We start from the raw sequence: 17,246 nt of genomic DNA, 5'->3' as shown, positions 1-17,246 counted from the left end.
GTTAAACTGAACTGCAACCAAAAGGGAACTTTTAAGCATAAACTGTAGTGTGTAGACAACGCATTTTCAAGAGAGATAACAGAATGGATGACAGAAATACTGCAAATAAAGCCTCAAACTGGTACAGTCCCCAGTCATGTACATTTGAGCATTTGTAGCTAAACACACTGTACGTGACTAAACTGGAGGAAAACTGATTAGGATATTAAAGCTCCTACAAGACTGCAGAGAAAATTGAGTTAGACTAAACTACAATCCCTTTTAAAGACTCCTCCGTTTACATAATATTTATTGTTTGGTATTGCATATTGTACTGTAAATTCCTGCTCACTTTTAAACTAAAAAGAAGCAAGTCCAGTTCAAATTGTTTCTGATCAGAACTGACAATAGGTACAATGGAAAGTAGGTTGATGCAAATGATCAGAATCAAAACCGAATCCAAATATGAAATGTGTGTGGTTAAATGCAACTCTTAAGAAACTCTCATTCTTTGCAGTCCATAACAAGGATTGTTAACCTGTATTGTAAAACAAGATAACAGATGAAATGACCATGATCTCCTGGTTGGTGCCTGATTTTATTAAACCCTCTAAAATACAACAGCAGAGGGAGACAGACATGATTCACAGGTTCCAAGCAGAGCTTTGCAGCACTGTCAGCAACAATAACTGAATTTCCCAATAGCAAATTCTAATCACTCTGCGTGCTACAAAAACTTGGACCTTACATAGGTTGGTGTTAGCTTCACCAGAGTCAACCATAACATTATTAGTTCACATAAAAAAAACAACAAACAAACAAAAAAACTTAGGGTCAGAACTTACACCACTCTACAGATCTCCATACAAAATCAACACCTTCCTTGCACTTGTGAACTCAAACACATAATGTCATGTATTAACTTGATGATCAGTAATAATGCTAACCAAACCTTGGCTACAAAAAAAGAAACTCAGCAGATCTTAGGTGTGTGGCTTACTTCTTGGCCTTGTAGACATATGCGCAACGTTTTCCCAGGTAGAAGTCAACTTCATCTCTGGTGTAACATCCCTCAATTTTCAGGAGGGCTGTGTGCTCACGCTGGTTCCTCAGACCACGCTTATAGCCAGTAAAGATGGCCTTACTCCAGAGTCTGATAAGAAAAAAACAGTTATAAGTTTCAAAGGAATAACAAAGAACACAAATCATTCAGACTCAATGCAGCACAGAGATCTGTATACCTGCCAGGCATTTTAAGTGTTCTCCCGGTCAGTTCACCTGAAACAACAAAAACAAACAACACATTTTTATGGCAATTATAAGTGAAAAAACAAAACAAAAAACCTTTTCCCCAAAAAATGTCATCAAAAAATTGGCACAGTTAAAATTGGAATCAAAATAAGAACAGGTAAGCTGAGATGGATTTAGTACAGATATGATTTAATACATTCAGTTATATACTATTCAGCTGCAACATGTACGCTTGTTTACTCTGGTTTGGAACACTGTCTAATTATGTGAGTTATTGACACTGTGCTTTAATAGACTGACATCACATTGTGTTTAGAACGGAAGTAGCCTTACTGAACTGCCTACAATCATATTTTTAGACAGGGCAAACGCACAAACAGACCTGAGAGCACCTGCAATGTCATAACATAGATATTCCTTTTAGTCATTTAAGACATTCTTTACTTAAACAATAATATCAATGTGAATTATGACAACCCGTTCCCTTAATGTTAACTGCGGCTAACACTTCGACACGTTCCCCAACCTGGCTTTGATAAATGTTATAAATTTAGGACAACGTTAAACGGGAACGACCAAGAGAACAAACTTAGAAGAAGATCCTCTTCAACTAGGTCCTGGCCTCAGTTCCACACCTGGACGTGGGAACTCAGTTTAACTAAATTAACAGCTACCGAGTCCCGGCTGCAGCCTCCGAAGCTAGCCACTGTTAGCGTAATCCACATCTTATCCCCGCCATCACGCTTTTAACAGCCACGTCATTTGACGGCATGATGAACAGTTTAGTGCCCGTACTTCGCTGGTATGAATCGATTGTTTATGTATCAGTATTTTGATTAAAATTAAACATTAGTAAAATGTCTACATGTCTTACCGTCACTACGGGAAAAGATGGAGGAGGGAAAGGACTGCCCCAAGGAATGTTGGGTAATTGTCGCCTACCTAGTTGTCTGTAAAGATGCCTGATCAAAAACGTTTGATTTATGCGATCGCTTCAAACCTGTAAATTAAACATGTGAACAAACATGCGCCTTATGAGTATAATTATTTCTTTTGGTACTATAGATTTAGTAATATTTTAGAACTACAAGGATAAGTGATATGTTTTCTCCGGAACCTGAACCTTACCATTCCGTAGTGAGGACCCAATCCTGACGCGAATACGTCACAATTTACAATGATATTGAATTTTTCTTTTTTTAAAAAGTTAAATTTTATCTTAATATATGGATATTTCATACCTTTAAATTATTACCGTCTTTTTGTATAATTTGAATTTGTTTCTTATCCTCCATTCTAAACATGAACTGTTTTTTTAAAAAAATTCTTTAAAATTCTAATATAAATCAATACATCTCAAATTCTATTGTTATATGCAGAAATTCATTATTCAGTTGTTTGCCTTTTATTACATATTTAAAATAATTATATTTGTTATATTTATATTTGCCAAATGTTAAAATGTGTAAGATTCATATTAGAGAAAGGCTGTGTTTCGAACTACGTTTATACCTTGTGAAAAGAAAAAAAAAACAATAAACACAATCAAATTAAAATATTTATTTAAAGCACTTAAAGTCAACTCTTCATATGACTGTGTTCAAATCTTTATACAGTTTGTCAGCAAAAATACAAACAAGTGTGTCCTCCTTTTAACAACCGGTGGAATGTCCTCTAAAAGCACACCAGCTCTTTGTCACATGACTAGTCAATGCTGCAGGAGAAACACATTACCAGAAAAAAAACAAAACAAAACATGAAACTGTACAAGTATAACCACAACTTCTGAGCCAGACCAACAAAGTGGACAGTACAACTGTTGATCAGAACACCAATCAGTTCTGTAACCTGAAACCTTTTAGATTTTAAATGGAGGCGTAGCCAAGTGTCTAAGCCTGAAGACTTTTTTTTTTGTGAAACTGCATTCAGGTGCAGCAGTTCCTAGTCCACAAGTGATGTTTAGCATCTGCACCAGATGGAAGTAAGCAGGTGACTATTTCATGTGTCTCCATCCCATCTTCAATTATCTCTGGTGAGCACAGGTCTATGGTGACATCACTGGTGGTATGTATGCATGTATGTATATATTTACAGCATATAGTATTTTATGATTGCAGACCTTTTAGTCCACAGTGTGTTAGTGTCAGATCACACCATCCAAGTGAAATTGTCCTAGCATGCAACACACATGAGGCGTCATCATCACCTGAATGATCTTGTCAAATCACAGCTCAGTACATTTTCACATAAGTTTCTGGTGCAACAATGACTCTTCTTTAATCTCTGATTTATTTTGTCTATAAATAATGTTTGCCATTAATAACGTGCATGGGGGCACATGTGCTTCAGTTAAGGTTCTGAAAATGCGTGGATGATAAACCAGGAGACAGACAGAATCTACCAACTGCAGACACTGCAAACATCAGTTTACATGTGTAACTGGTGCAACAGATAAACAAGATGTCGGCACTAAGTCACCATTCATCACATTGGTCCCTTACAAATGGAGACTGAAAACAGAGCTGAAACTTCAACAAGGCCACTATAATAGCAACATCCCTGTGATTTAGCACATGTGGGCTAAAAAGTGCTGCCTGTTGCAAGATGTAAATCTTAGCTTATGTTGTATACTTGTGCATAACATGAAGACCAACATTATCCATATTAACGTTTGTTAACATGAACTCATGAAAAATAATTTTGCCTCACTACAAAGTAGCTGAACAATATAAACTAACTTAGCCCTAATTGATAACATATTGAAAATTGTTTTAAAAACATATTCATCAGCATATATTTACATAGGTAAAATATTTTACATAGCAAGCTGATGGAACTTAGTTGTAACAGTTTTTTTCTTTTCATCTTATGCATTAGTATAGGACCCATTTGGCTCCCAGTAGCACAAACAGCAGGTCAGTATTTTTTAAATTAATTTAGCTACATAAATAGATATGAATAGAATTAAACTTCTTGCTAAACAAAAGTAGGCAACCCAAATAGCGCTGTAAGGATTATTATCAAATCAACTAGACCTGCTGACTTCTTTTCACTGTGACTGACATAGTGTATTTTTAGAGAAACATTTAAACATATAAAATAGTGATTATCACCACCATCAGCTACATTAGCCTAATGTGCAAAACAACTGATGTAAACAGGTTGAACACTTGATAATTTTACAGCTTAGTTTTAAAAACATGGTAAAATCATGTTTTCTGCATAACATAATTAAAAGTGTTTTTAATTTGATCTATAAATATAAACCATAAATAGTTTCTAGCATTCTGTAGTGATGATAAAAAGTGTTGAAAAACACTAATCTTAATTAACAGTGGCATGTCAGTCAATCACGGTAAAAAAAGCACAGTGGTCTCACAGTGCATTTAAGTTAGAGGCCATGTAGTGGTACTGGGAATGACGCCACCCCAGAGATTATGATCTTCTGGTTAACAAAGAACCTGAAGCAGGTTACGAGTCAGGCTAGGAAGTGCACATGGTTTGTGTCCCCTCACTGCCAAGTAATTTTGTGACTTGGATTTACAACTTCAGGGATTAAAGAGAAATTCCAACCTCTAATTAAAAATTAACATACAAATAAAAAATGTTGATAAATCTATTAGTTGGTTTTCTTACCTAAATAAGAAATAGGAGTTTATAAAGTCTGTCCTAACACTACATTTTTTACATGTGATAGATGTGATCCACAGCAGTGGCCGAGTTGTTCTAAACAAAATAAAACTTTGTCATGTTTCTAAACTCAGCAACAGAGAGAGTTGACATCATTCAGCTCTGTTTATGTCTCCATCAGACACAGCTTAATTTCCTCATCGTTGCCTGAGTGTGCATGTGCTGCAATGATAGTTATGGTGATGCTAGTGTTGTGCACGTGATGACCAACTGTTTTGTCATTCACGACGTTGTGCTCAATGTCAAGGTAACAGGGTGTCGAGGTGGGGCAAGTTCGAGCAGAGCCCGTACGGTGCCGGCAACTTGTGGGAGACCTTGTTCTTCCAGAATGTGAAGAGGGAGACACAACTGACTCTAGACAACGGAAACCAGAGGAGACACACGGGGTGGGGGTGTAAATCAATGATAAATCAAATTAAAAAAGATGAAATAACTGTCACCATGGAGACAGGATAAAAAAGGAGAAGTGAAAAGAAAGAGAGTAAAAAAGAAATTATTAAATCAGCAGCAATGAAAGGAACAGTAGAGATCAGAGAAGAAATACACTGATGAGCTTCACATCATTTTATTAAAAAGGTCAGAGGTTTACCTGGGCTAGATCAGATCTACAAATGATAAAGAACTGAATAGGTCTAACGCTCATTTTCCTGTATGTGTTTAATACCTGTGGGACTCCAATCCTCCGACACGCCTCCAGAAAGTTTTCCACATTTCGCCGACATTTGGCCATGGTGAGTTTAGGCTGCAGGTGACATGCGGAAAAGTCATTAACTAACACTGGTGATGATCTGTGACATCAGAGCAGAGACATCTGACTAGTTCTCACCACAGCAGGGGAGGGGACGTGGATGCTGGGGACGGACCGTGGTCGCACATGATTGGCAAGGTGACACAGCACCACCCCATCTGTCAGAGCGGCACCCAGGTCACTTGGTAAGGACAATTTGAGACGAGCCTCAATGTTCTGGAACATAACACAGGAACATAGAACACATCACATGAGCTCACGTCAGTCAGATATTGTGTTAATGAGTGTTTTAATTTAATTTAATCTTCTGTTACATCAACAGCTGTGGAAAATTCATATGTTTTGTTTGAATTTTCATCCAAACATAAAAACAATTATCTTTTAATTTGGTCTTGGACTTCTTTAATGACAGGTAAAAAAAAGGGTCCACACCTTTCTAAGCTGCTCCACCAGCTCAGCATCTTCTCCAACCAAGGTAGGTGTAGCAGGCACCTCCTGGTTCTGAGGTGTGACTGTGGAGGTGGAAGCAGCATCTGCTGGAGAACAGAAAACATAAACCAAAGGAGTTGACATGCCTGGACAGCAAATGATGGGAGATGGAGGAGTGCAGAACGCTCACCTTTCCTCTTCTCTTCTTTTTGGTTTAGACGAAAGAGAAAACTGTCTGGTCTAAGGTTTGAAGTCCGACAAGAGGCCCCGCCCCCTAAGCTGGGGTATGACGTGGACTGATTGGCTAGGAGGAAAAAATGGATTTGGTAAGTCAAATAAAGGACAAGTTAAACAAAGGTCATAAATACATTTGCTTCTTTACCTGTAGGAGACAGAGCAGCTCTGTCTTCACCCTGCAAAAACACAACACAATACAATTACTGAGGGATAAACCCACCAGAGAAAAACTTCAAGCTTTTCCTTTATTTATAGTAGGGAAAAACAACAGCAGGTGCAGTACCTGTAGAAGACAGGAGGAGGAGCTATCAGCAGCAGAGTTACAGTCCATAGAGGCTGTAGTCACAGACTGATGAGGGAATTGACAGGAGGGTACAGACAGACAGAGGGTACAGACAGAAAAGGAGAAAGACAGATGCAGAGAGTGGCAGAAACAAAACTATATAAAATAATTGAAAAAAAAAAAAAAAAAAAAAAAAAGGAAATGTCAGGAACACGTCCCCCATATTGTTTTTTTTGTCTGCCTCTAACCCCACCCACACCTGTCTGTCAACACTTCAGGGATGGATGGAGCAAAAGAGAAAAACATGAAAAAAGTCTGTCAATCACCAGGGCAGATTGACAGAGAGCGGATCGAGAGAGTGGCGGAAAAAAAACTATAAAAAATAATTGAAAAAAAAAAAAAAAAAAAAAAATGGAAATGTCAGGAACACGTCCCCCATATTGTTTTTTTTGTCTGCCTCTAACCCCACCCACACCTGTCTGTCAACACTTCAGGGATGGATGGAGCAAAAGAGAAAAACATGAAAAAAGTCTGTCAATCACCAGGGCAGATTGACAGAGAGACAGACGGACAGGCAGCGAGACACACAGATACAGATGGACAGGTGGAGAGACAGGTGGAGTCATTTGGGAGAAGTGACTCTAAAGGTGGGACAAACTTAAGAAAAGAAAATGTTTGATAAAGAAAAAAGGAGGTGGAGGAAGAAGAGAAAGAGTCAATACATGAAACTCATAAAATCAATAATTAGTCACAAATGAACAGGTCACTGTTCCGAACAACAAAGTCTGATGAACCTAGACAAGACAATGTCTGCATGTGAGACACATGATGGTCTCAGTCACTCTCTGGACATCCACAGTTACACATAAGAACCACACAAACATAGAGGGAAGAGAAAAATGTGGTAGAGTGTAGAGTAAAAAAACAACGTTAAAAATATCCTGTTTCACACAGGATGAGTAAAAAAAGCATCTGAAAGTCAAGAGTTGTAGTTTCAGACTGTGTGGGCAATACAAAGTCAATGTGTTACAGAGCTGTAACTTCAGTTAGTGATGACTTCTAGACTTGCTCTGAATGAGCAAAAAATTTTAGCTGGACGTCGGAGCACAAACGTGTAATAATGTAGGAAGAGGGAACAAAAAGACTCAAATTAAACCGATGAATTCATTTGACACTCTGGCTCTGAGGGGCTTTTGTTGTCAAAGAGTCATGGGAAATACATGCAGTTTGGTTCATTCCAGGAAACAGGGAGGATTTTATTTCAGTGGTCATTAGTACAAGTGAGGCAGGGGGAACCAAACTCTTACCATAAAGAGGGCGGAGTCATCTGTGTGGGTAGAGCGTCTGGAGGGGCACAAGGTCTAAACACACATGGACATACATTAACAAACACACACAGATGGAGGGGTGTGTTCTACAGTGAGGGAGGGATAATAGGAATGACCTCAGAATTTTCGCCAAACCTGGATAATTATCAGTGCTAACTGCTGGTCTTTCTGTGTGGAGTTCTCTTGTTCTGCACTTGTGTGTGGTTGTGGTGGTGTGGGGTGGTGGTATTACTGATATTAAACACTAAAAAAACATTAAAGAGATATGCAGTCTAAAATATTAACATGGAGGGTTTTATTTGAGGTAACAAAGTTTGGCAGGTATTTCTCCTGCCATAATACTGTATGAAATGTTTGAACTGAACAAGACCACACATGGACAAAGACAAACTCACAAAAAAAACATGTGGACAAACACACATACACACAAAGAGAAAAAGAAACAAACACTTAATACAAAGCCTCACCTCGGTGTCTGGACTGGACTTTGTAGGACTGGGAGCTGCTTTATGCTGTGAACAAAGTGAGAGTTTCAACATTTCCATCATCACACTAACACCCAAGCAGAAGGCAATGAAATGAAAATATTATTATTTATTAATTTATTATATATATTATTTATTCTGTTCACAGGTCCAAATGCAAAACCCATTTTAATATGAGCACACCCTTTATGTTTTACTACAATTGACAGTTCTTTTTACTCACGGCTGTGGTTCATGTGACAGTAAATCAGATTATTGGATTTTAAATGGTCAGTGTCAAATGTTTTGCAGCTTTTATTTTGGCAGTGATCTGGTGTGTAATTTGATGATGTTCCCTCACCTTTGTATAACTGCTTACAGATCGGTTCTTCTGTCGCTCCTCGTCATACCTCAGAGCCGCAAGTTGAGCCTCCCTCCTTATTCTCTCCACACCCCCTTGTCCCAGGGCAGCCCTCTGATGGATGGCAGGAAGAGATAGAGAAATGAGACAAAAAGAGAAAGAAAAAAAACACCTTAAAAGTTTTGAACAATATTATTTCTCTGTCAATGGAGAAATAATATTGTTCAAAACTTATTTTATCTTGTTTAGTTACAATATTTAGTTCAAAAGTCACAGTATGAACAGCGAAAGAAAATAAAAGAAGGAAATAATACCTGGTTTTGGGAAATAGAGGGCACTGTGACACTATCGACCACACTCCTGAGAGAGGACAAACAAAACTGTAGTTGAGGTTGTTTAAGGACGTAGGAAGTTTATGTCTCCCTCGTATTTTCTGATGTCATATGTCACTACTCATAAATACAGTGAGTGTGTGTGTCATTATGAACCTGTGTCTCCTTGTGTCCTCCATCCTGGAAGCATTAGTTTTGACTGGAGACCCCTGAAAAACAGACACCACGAGTCTAAGTGTTGACTGCGATCCACATCAGGGACTCGTACTTTCAGATAATGTTAGCTCACTGTGAGCTGCGGCCACAGCAGCTTGTAGCACTTACCTCTCTGGTGATCCGTCTCTCGATGTAGGCCATGAATTGAGAACTTAGACTGGTGCTGTCTCTGCTTCCCCGTCCGCTCTGACTCCTGCCTTCCTCTTCCTCCTCCACACAGCTGTCAATAAAGTCAATCTGCTCCACCTCCACATCTGATCAATTTCATACAGAAAATCAGTTAATAAGCCACACCATTTGCACACACACAAGTTGTAAAAGAGAATGTTTACATTATCACTGCCTGATGCTTGACATTGGAGACTGAAAGTCTCAGGAAAACATAACAAATACATGCATTTCTACAGAAATGTTAACAAAAATATCTCTGTATAAAAATGCTAGTCTACTGATGTCAATAAAGAACAAGAGAACATCACACTGTCAGCCTTTTGCTGAGGTTAACTAGTGACATTAAGGATTTTTTCTTCAGGTTCAGCTCAATGAATGAATAAAGTAACGCTGACGTTAAGCAATGCTCATCACATCACGAGTTGTTCATAATTCTTTTAAAATTTAGATTAATTTTGATAAGCTCATTCCATACACTGAAAGGGAAAATGATGAGCCCTACTGTTTGCGCCAACTTCAGCAGAGATAGCCAATGAGTTCAACCTAAATGTTGGATGTTTATTTTTAATGGTACAGTATCTGTAACAGGTAGACTGTTATTGTGTAACCTGTGTCCTTTTCCCGAAGCAGTGCAGATAATAATTGGGCTGCTTAATGTACACAGCAAAAACCCTAAAAAATAAAGTTAATGATTGAGCCTCACGTGTGCCATTAGGAATCATCAAAGCTCCGCCCCCTGCTGCTCTGTGTCTCTGTTCTCTGCTGATCTCAGTGACTCTCTGTGGCAGCTCTGACAGCTCCTCTGTTGGCTGGGCAAAGGAACAGGAAACAGGTTGGCTTCAGCACACAGGAAGTGACCACGGAAACACATTTAGTACACACCATACACAGGTGTGACTGACCTCATTCCCCGACCACCTCTTGTCTCCACTGTCCACACTATTAAAACCTGAGTCCAGCGCCCCGTAACGACGTCCGGGGTACAGCTCATCAACACTGGAAAAACAAAGACAAAGGTGAGACTACGTAGGTTCACACACAACGACAACGGCAGCATGTCAGGTTGTGTTGGAATGAGTCCACACCACGAGGTGAAGGGCAGAGGCCGTCTTTCGTAGTCTGGTAGGTCAGGGGTGGATTTACTCGCCTCAATGTTCAAATACTTAAATATGTGGACTTTTCCTTTGATACATATCTGTGAAAAACAGGAAGGAAGGTCAGCAGCCCGTATGAAAACCTGAACAGAAAAACACGGGGCTGTGATGTCACTGTCCATCAGCATACCTGGGCAGGTGGCGACTGCAGAGGGTTGTTGTCGAGGATGATGGTGTGGAGCTGTGTGAGTCGTCGGTAACAGACAGGGATGGAGGTCACCTTGTTACAGGAGAAGTCCAGACGTACAAGTGGGAGGTCAGCCAATTCTGAGGACACAAAGTGAGGCATCACTCTGATTATACTGGAGAGATGGGTTCCAAGCTTGCTGACTGATCTGAGTGCAGCCTCCTGGACAGGATGCTGCGGTGTATTAACAACAATAATACGTTTATTTGATCGGATGCCTATAATGACAACCGAAGTCACAGAGAAATAAAACACATTTAAAAAGACAATAAACAATGGAAGTTGTACTTGTTACAGTTGTTCAAACTATGGAGTGTCAGAGTTTGACTGATCTTAATGTTTGGTTGATCTATCCTCAGGTAATTAAAGTACTTCACCATGCATTTGTTATAGTTGTATACGTATAGTATGTATGTATAGTAAAACATGAGCATAAGAATACAGCGTAATAAATAAACCAGAAGGGGGGAAAAAAGAAACAGTAGAAAAGTGCATAAAACACAACATTCCAAAATAAAGAAACTAAAAAATGTTTCATTGTTATCTTTTCTCCACTAAATAAAAAAAGAATCAATAATCAGAAGAGAAAAGACACAAGATTATTACAACCAATGAGACAGTCAGGACTAATTACACTTCAGCATCACTGAGCAGTACTTTCTGTATTTAAAAACCACCTATGCTGGTCACACAGTCAGTGGTCTCAGCTCATCTACTGTGACAACTGTGACTAATGGAGTGTAGGTCCAGTTGAACTTTAGCAGCCGCAAAGGGTTACTTCAACAAAGTAATTCAATCCTCATTAGGAGTTATTTTCTCTGAAAGAAGTACAGCAACAGTGTTAGTAAAACTGTTTTATGTTCAAATAAATTTTACTTTATATTTCATTTATTTATGTTGTGTTTAATGAATGAAATAGACATGTAACATAACAATAAGTCTCTAACTATGTTTATTAAGCAATATACAAAAATGTGTGTGTGTGTGTCTCCCTCTCCTTACCTGGTGGGAGTGTAACAAGGTGGTTCCTCCTGATATTCAGGTCTCTTAGAGCCTCCAACTGACCAACCTGAGAAGGTAACGTCTGGATCTCGTTACAGCTCACGTCCTTCAGGAAAAACAAGAATATCTGATTATTATACGTTTTCTATATCCAACCATCTACACCCTGTCAGAAGACTTTCAAATTATGTCTATTTTTCACAGGGACAGAGTAACAAGAGAACCAACCAGCTCAGTGAGTTGTCTTAACTGCCCCACTTCTTCTGGAAGAGAAACCAGTTTGTTGTTGCAGGCAATTAGAACCTTCAGAGGGAGACTACAGAGGACAACAGGCAGGACGGACAGTTGGTTCCGACTGAAAAATGGGCAGAGAAACAGAGACGTGGAGAGAAAATGAGAATGCCTCCTCCTGCACAGTAGGAAATAAGACGATGGGTTAGCTGTGTGTGTGTGTGTACTTTACCTGAGGTTTAGGTAGGTCAGACTCTGCAGGTTGACCAAACTCTCCGGCAGTGACCTCAGACAGTTCTGATACAGGTTGAGACTCTCCACAGAGACGAAGAGACAGATGTCCACGGGAAGTTCAGACAGACGGTTACGAGACAGATCTAAGTAGAGAGGCAGGCAGAGACACTTTTATCAGATGACTTTGTTTGGATAAACATGAAATCAAGTAGAGCCAGAATAAAAAGAGGTCACTGACAGGGACTCTCTCACAGTGCTGCTTCTACACCAAGCGCTACTGCTTTCTGTAGTGTACATCCTATAAATACAGTACAATTAATATCAAACTGTGGACTTGAAAAGCAGGACCGTCAAACAACCAGATATCATTCTCCATTACATCATCGGCAAACAACACTGACCAAATTTAACTGGCAGCCAAAAACATCCAGGCCGTATCACTGCCCTGACCATGTTTGACTAATGATGTGGTATCCATAGAAACATGAGCCGTTCTTTTCTAATTCCATCATTAAGGCAGAAGTCAGTTTCGGCTTAACGTTGTCATAGAGGTGGTTTTAATCCAAACCTTTGTTCTTCACTGCTATCACTGGTCTGCATCTCCTTTGGTGCGTACTCAAGATTTACAGCCATGAAGGGATCACTCGGTACCAGATCTGATACCTTTTAATGGCTGTTCATGATCTGGTGAGTGTTGTGAAGGGGATTTTTCTTTGCCAATGAAAAATTCCCAGATCTTTCACTCCCAGTGTAATATGTGATCCTTCAGACCTTTGTTGTTACTGAGGTTGCCAGGGAAACTAAATTATTTGGGTTGTGTACTCCTTATACAGTATTTTTGCACATTTCTGAGAGTAAGTTTTTTTTTAACAGTCCAGTGTATTTGTAACTCTTTTAAAGAACAGAGTGTCAGTAAAAAATAACTCAGGAGAACAGAGTGTCAGTAAAAAATAACTCTAAGGAAAAAGGTTTCTAAGGAAAAAGGTTCCTACAGGAAAATGACATATTTGCAATAACATATCAATATCATTACAATAACTATATACATGTTTTGTAATAAAAAAAGTATACAACAATAATAATAACCTTATGGCAGATGTTTCCTGCGGTTCCCTTGAACATGTTGGAATGTTACCAAAAGCACATCAGATCAGGGTAGTACCAGGGATTTTTTGGCATTTTCTTAAAAATACACATTGGCTGCTTGACGGGGGAATTTATGTCTATTATACGGAAAGTGAACTACTTGCCATTGTGATACAGCACACCACTGCACACATCTTATCCTATATGGATATATGTATACAGCCATATTTTTGCAACCTCAAAGTATTACAGCACAAACACTAAAAGTGGTTGTCGTGGTGATACAGAGTCCCAGCTGTGCTCTTACATCCTGCTGATCCTACAGTAACATCAAGGAATCTGCACCTGGTCAGCAGAAAGTCCACTTTTTTTAAGGTGACATCCACTTCCCGTTCTCTCCCTCCCTCTTCTCCTTCCTTCTCTATCCTCTCTGTCTATGAATCTCTTACATACTCTCACACATACTCACTCACTCCCTCCCTCCCTCTCTCTCTCTCTCTCTCACACACACACACACAGGGCACCATGTCCTGTTTCCATCTGTTTTGACTGATGTGTTTGTGTTCATGCACTGTGAAGTGTCCTTCAATTTACATTTATTTAGTTCAATCCAACAATACTGACTGCTACATGCACCACAGGAGAGACATAAACTTTTCATTAAGACGCGATGGATGCGGAGAAGCGCACAGCACCGGAGGAGAGCAGAGCTCTCTCCCCACTGTCCCTACATGAGGCAACAATCATGGCATGGTTGGTGACATGTTTGTGAGTTACAATTAATGGTATGCTCACCTAATGTTAGTGCGTTAAACTGTTAAGATCATCATGGTTATTGTATAGTGGTAATGCTGACAGCTTGGTCCCCCCAGAAAAATCCCATCTGTGCCCCTGGTTTTGATACACTATTATGTTGTAGACCTATAGAGAAAATATAGTTATATCTTTCAGCAGTTGCAATTGTTGTGAATGATCTGGTTTTTAATTTATTTATCAATTTTATATTATTTTGTATTGTATGTTGTCAGAATATTCTAAATAAATATTTTCCAAATTTTGTAATTAATTTATTCTTTGAAAAAGTCATGTAATTTTATGGAACTGCAATGCCTGGATTTTAGTGAGGTTAGTGTTCAGTCATAGCCATAGATGAAATGGTACTAATAATTACCAAAATTATTTCTTTTGATGGCTTGGTTTTCTCATTTTCGGATTCGACCAAGAATTTTGATTTCGGTGCATCCCTAATAAAAAGCCCAGATAATAAATAAACCGCTGAACCTGAGACAACAGCTGTCAACCCGTCACCCGTCAACCCATCACCATCTCAGTGGTAACCTGGCAGTTGGTGGATTCGAACCTGGGGCCTTCCGGACCGAAGTCCGCCTCCTTTACCACTAGGCCACCACTGCCTAGTGGTAAAGCATTAGACCTATTTTGAAAAGATGATACCCCATCTCCGGTATACATACTTATCACCTTTGCAAGAACTAATACCTCCAGGGCTATTTGTAAAACATAAAGAAAGAGTTTGACAATAGTACAGTATAAGAAAACAGGATATTTGTACTACTTCATGCTGGTGTTTTATTATGACTTTCTTTAACTAATGCATGTACAATGGCAACTGACACTAAAGAAATAATAAGTTTTACCTCTTTTTATACCTGCTTGAATATATGAAGTAAAAAAATCTGTGTTACATTTAAAAAAGAACTGTGAAAAAAAGTGTTACAGTAAATCAGAGCTCTGCAGACATGACCAGTACTATGCAGTGAAGCTCCTCAGTCACTTCAGCCTGCTGCCAGTGTTGTTTTCAGATATTACACAAGGCTTTTAATGACGTGATATGAATTAATCCAAAAGAGGAAACACATTATTCAATAGTTTGTTTCTGCTGGTATGTTGTCAAATAATGCTCATGTAACAACACTGCTCTACCTCCATCCTCTCTTTAGATCTGTATTTTAACAGACGCTCCACCTGTGTTTCATTGGTTCTGAGGTCACATGGCGAGACTGGTGCCCTTGTCCTAAAATCCTTCTATCTGTACGCCCACAACAGCCATGAAATTATGTTAGGTTCTTCGCATAATGGGAGGGTACACTGTGTTACATGGAGAAAAAACATCAGGGCATTGTTCTCTTTTTTATATGATTGCAGGAAATGGTCAGTTAGGACCTCCACTTCAGATTATGTTGAGGTCATCTTGATGCCCTCAAGGAAGCCAAATCTAACAGCTCACTTGTTACTATTTCATACTACAATTTTTTTTCAAAACATTGCATAATCCTATTTATTTTAGAAGAATGTGTAAACAAACTAGTTATTAAATGTATTTAACAAAACAAAACTATAAATATTGTATTATAGATGATTTGTTGATGATGATCTGTTATGCCACATACATTACAATTTAAACGTATAGTTTAAAACTCATACTGGTTTAAAAAGTAATATAGAAATATAAAACCAGGCTAGTCCAGTTGCATGTTTCATAACCTTTAACGTTGGAGTGGAGTTTTTATAAAATTATGGGAACTGAAGTGGGCTCTAAAGAAGGTGTCTGCCCATGGAAACACGATTATGTCAAAGACAAACAGCAGGACAGGTACGAACAAACAACGGTTATCTGCGTTTGTTTTGTTTTCTTGAAGCCCGTCAGTCTGGGATGGGCGGAACTGTTATATTATCTGATCACTGACATCAAAGAAAAAGACAAAGACAACTGGGTTCAGCTTTTAAAACTTCACCCGACGTCACACTGGTGTAATGGTGAAGCTAGACGAGACCGGTTCGATATAACAGAATATAAGAACCCTCCTCTCTCTTCCAATACTGAGATCTACTGTTTGCTAACCGAGTTACAGTGACAGATTTGATTTAAACAAGCTAACAGCAGCATGTTGTTTTGGTTGGTGCTACTTTCGGAACACACACGCACACACTTTATAGGTTGTATGTTTTGTATTGACATGTTAAATAACATATCCTATCAATACAACCAACTACATCTGATCAAATAAAGTTTTCTGGGATTCTTACACCGGCCCTTACGCTGCCCATCCTTTCTGGATCCTAAAGTTGGTTCTTTCCTTTACCCGTTTCACCAGTTCACAGTCAGCAAACGTCACCGACATACTCTAACGGACACGACGTTGCTAGTGTGTGCGGACAGCGGGCTGTGGGTCTAACTCACCGGCCCTAGTGGTGTCCGTCAGATCGTGGTTGGAGGCGCTCCGGGGGAACTCCTTCAGCTTCCTGCCACTGAGGTTGAGGAACCCGGTGGCCGAGGCTTCGTCCAAAGCCCGGTCCAGGGAGCGGTTCCACGGCGCCGGGCCTACCAGCCCAAGTCCATGATTATTACCAGCTAAAACGTTACCATTGCCGCCAACTCCCACCGTAAAGCCGAGTCCAGTGTTGTCCGCAGACCCCAACAACACAGAGGCCGCCATTACACACTCTGGCTGTTAGCTTTCCGTGCTAACGGTTAACTTTCCCACCCTAAACTCCGAGTGGAGCATGCGCAGAACGACCAACTGAAAAAATTGATAAACCAATTGAACATATTGTACTATCAATACCTTAACTGTGATCAGTACCGAACAGCCGTTTATCGGTACAGATACTGGTTTACTACAAAACTGTCTAACGTTGCATTTACAACTGTCACCGTTTTTTAACAGTACTAAATGCATGCTTTTATTTCTCTCTGCACTGATAATACATATATAATGTACATTGTGATTTTTTAAACCATTATAGGCAACTCAGCTTAGTTTAACTTTAAAAGGAAACATTTGTAATTTGATTAAAATAATTTGACACCTAATTTAGAGTACATGACCCCAGCACCTGGGTAG

The 17,246-nt window shown here is 39.2% G+C and overlaps 2 protein-coding genes across 6 annotated transcripts in view; both read right to left on the bottom strand.

Moving 5' to 3' along the window:
* rpl35a (ribosomal protein L35a) overlaps nt 1–2,222 on the bottom strand; it is a 2,963-nt gene extending 741 nt beyond the window's left edge. The window contains exons 1-3 of the mRNA XM_008315492.3: nt 2,105–2,222; nt 1,221–1,257; nt 980–1,132 (exon numbers count right to left, since the gene is read on the bottom strand). Of these exons, the coding sequence (XP_008313714.1) occupies nt 980–1,132; nt 1,221–1,231 (164 nt within the window). The 5' untranslated portion in view covers nt 1,232–1,257; nt 2,105–2,222. The remainder of the gene's footprint in view (nt 1–979; nt 1,133–1,220; nt 1,258–2,104) is intronic.
* A 553-nt stretch (nt 2,223–2,775) lies between these two features.
* On the bottom strand, nt 2,776–16,935 carry lrch3 (leucine-rich repeats and calponin homology (CH) domain containing 3). 5 transcript variants are annotated; one of them, XM_008315486.3, is made up of 21 exons: nt 16,583–16,934; nt 12,296–12,440; nt 12,061–12,187; nt 11,833–11,938; nt 10,774–10,910; nt 10,575–10,684; nt 10,392–10,485; nt 10,193–10,298; nt 9,427–9,572; nt 9,259–9,311; nt 9,085–9,130; nt 8,771–8,884; nt 8,413–8,457; nt 7,925–7,978; nt 6,618–6,683; nt 6,480–6,510; nt 6,288–6,401; nt 6,101–6,204; nt 5,747–5,884; nt 5,585–5,662; nt 2,776–5,274 (listed from the first exon to the last, which is right to left on the bottom strand). In XM_008315486.3, the coding sequence occupies exons 1-21, from the start codon at nt 16,836–16,838 to the stop codon at nt 5,143–5,145; spliced, it is 2,202 nt and encodes a 733-aa protein (XP_008313708.1). In that variant the 5' UTR covers nt 16,839–16,934; the 3' UTR covers nt 2,776–5,142. The 5 variants fall into 5 exon arrangements, with proteins under 5 accessions (XP_008313708.1, XP_024913099.1, XP_008313711.1 ...); XM_025057331.1 differs by having other exon boundaries at nt 6,101–6,201; XM_025057332.1 differs by having other exon boundaries at nt 5,216–5,353; nt 16,583–16,935.
* Nucleotides 16,936–17,246: the final 311 nt, after the last annotated feature.

The sequence above is a fragment of the Cynoglossus semilaevis genome, chromosome 8 (genome assembly GCF_000523025.1).
Source record: "Cynoglossus semilaevis isolate Cse_v1.0 chromosome 8, Cse_v1.0, whole genome shotgun sequence".
NCBI lineage: Eukaryota > Metazoa > Chordata > Actinopteri > Pleuronectiformes > Cynoglossidae > Cynoglossus > Cynoglossus semilaevis.
This window is presented reverse-complemented; position numbering and strand designations above follow the sequence as displayed.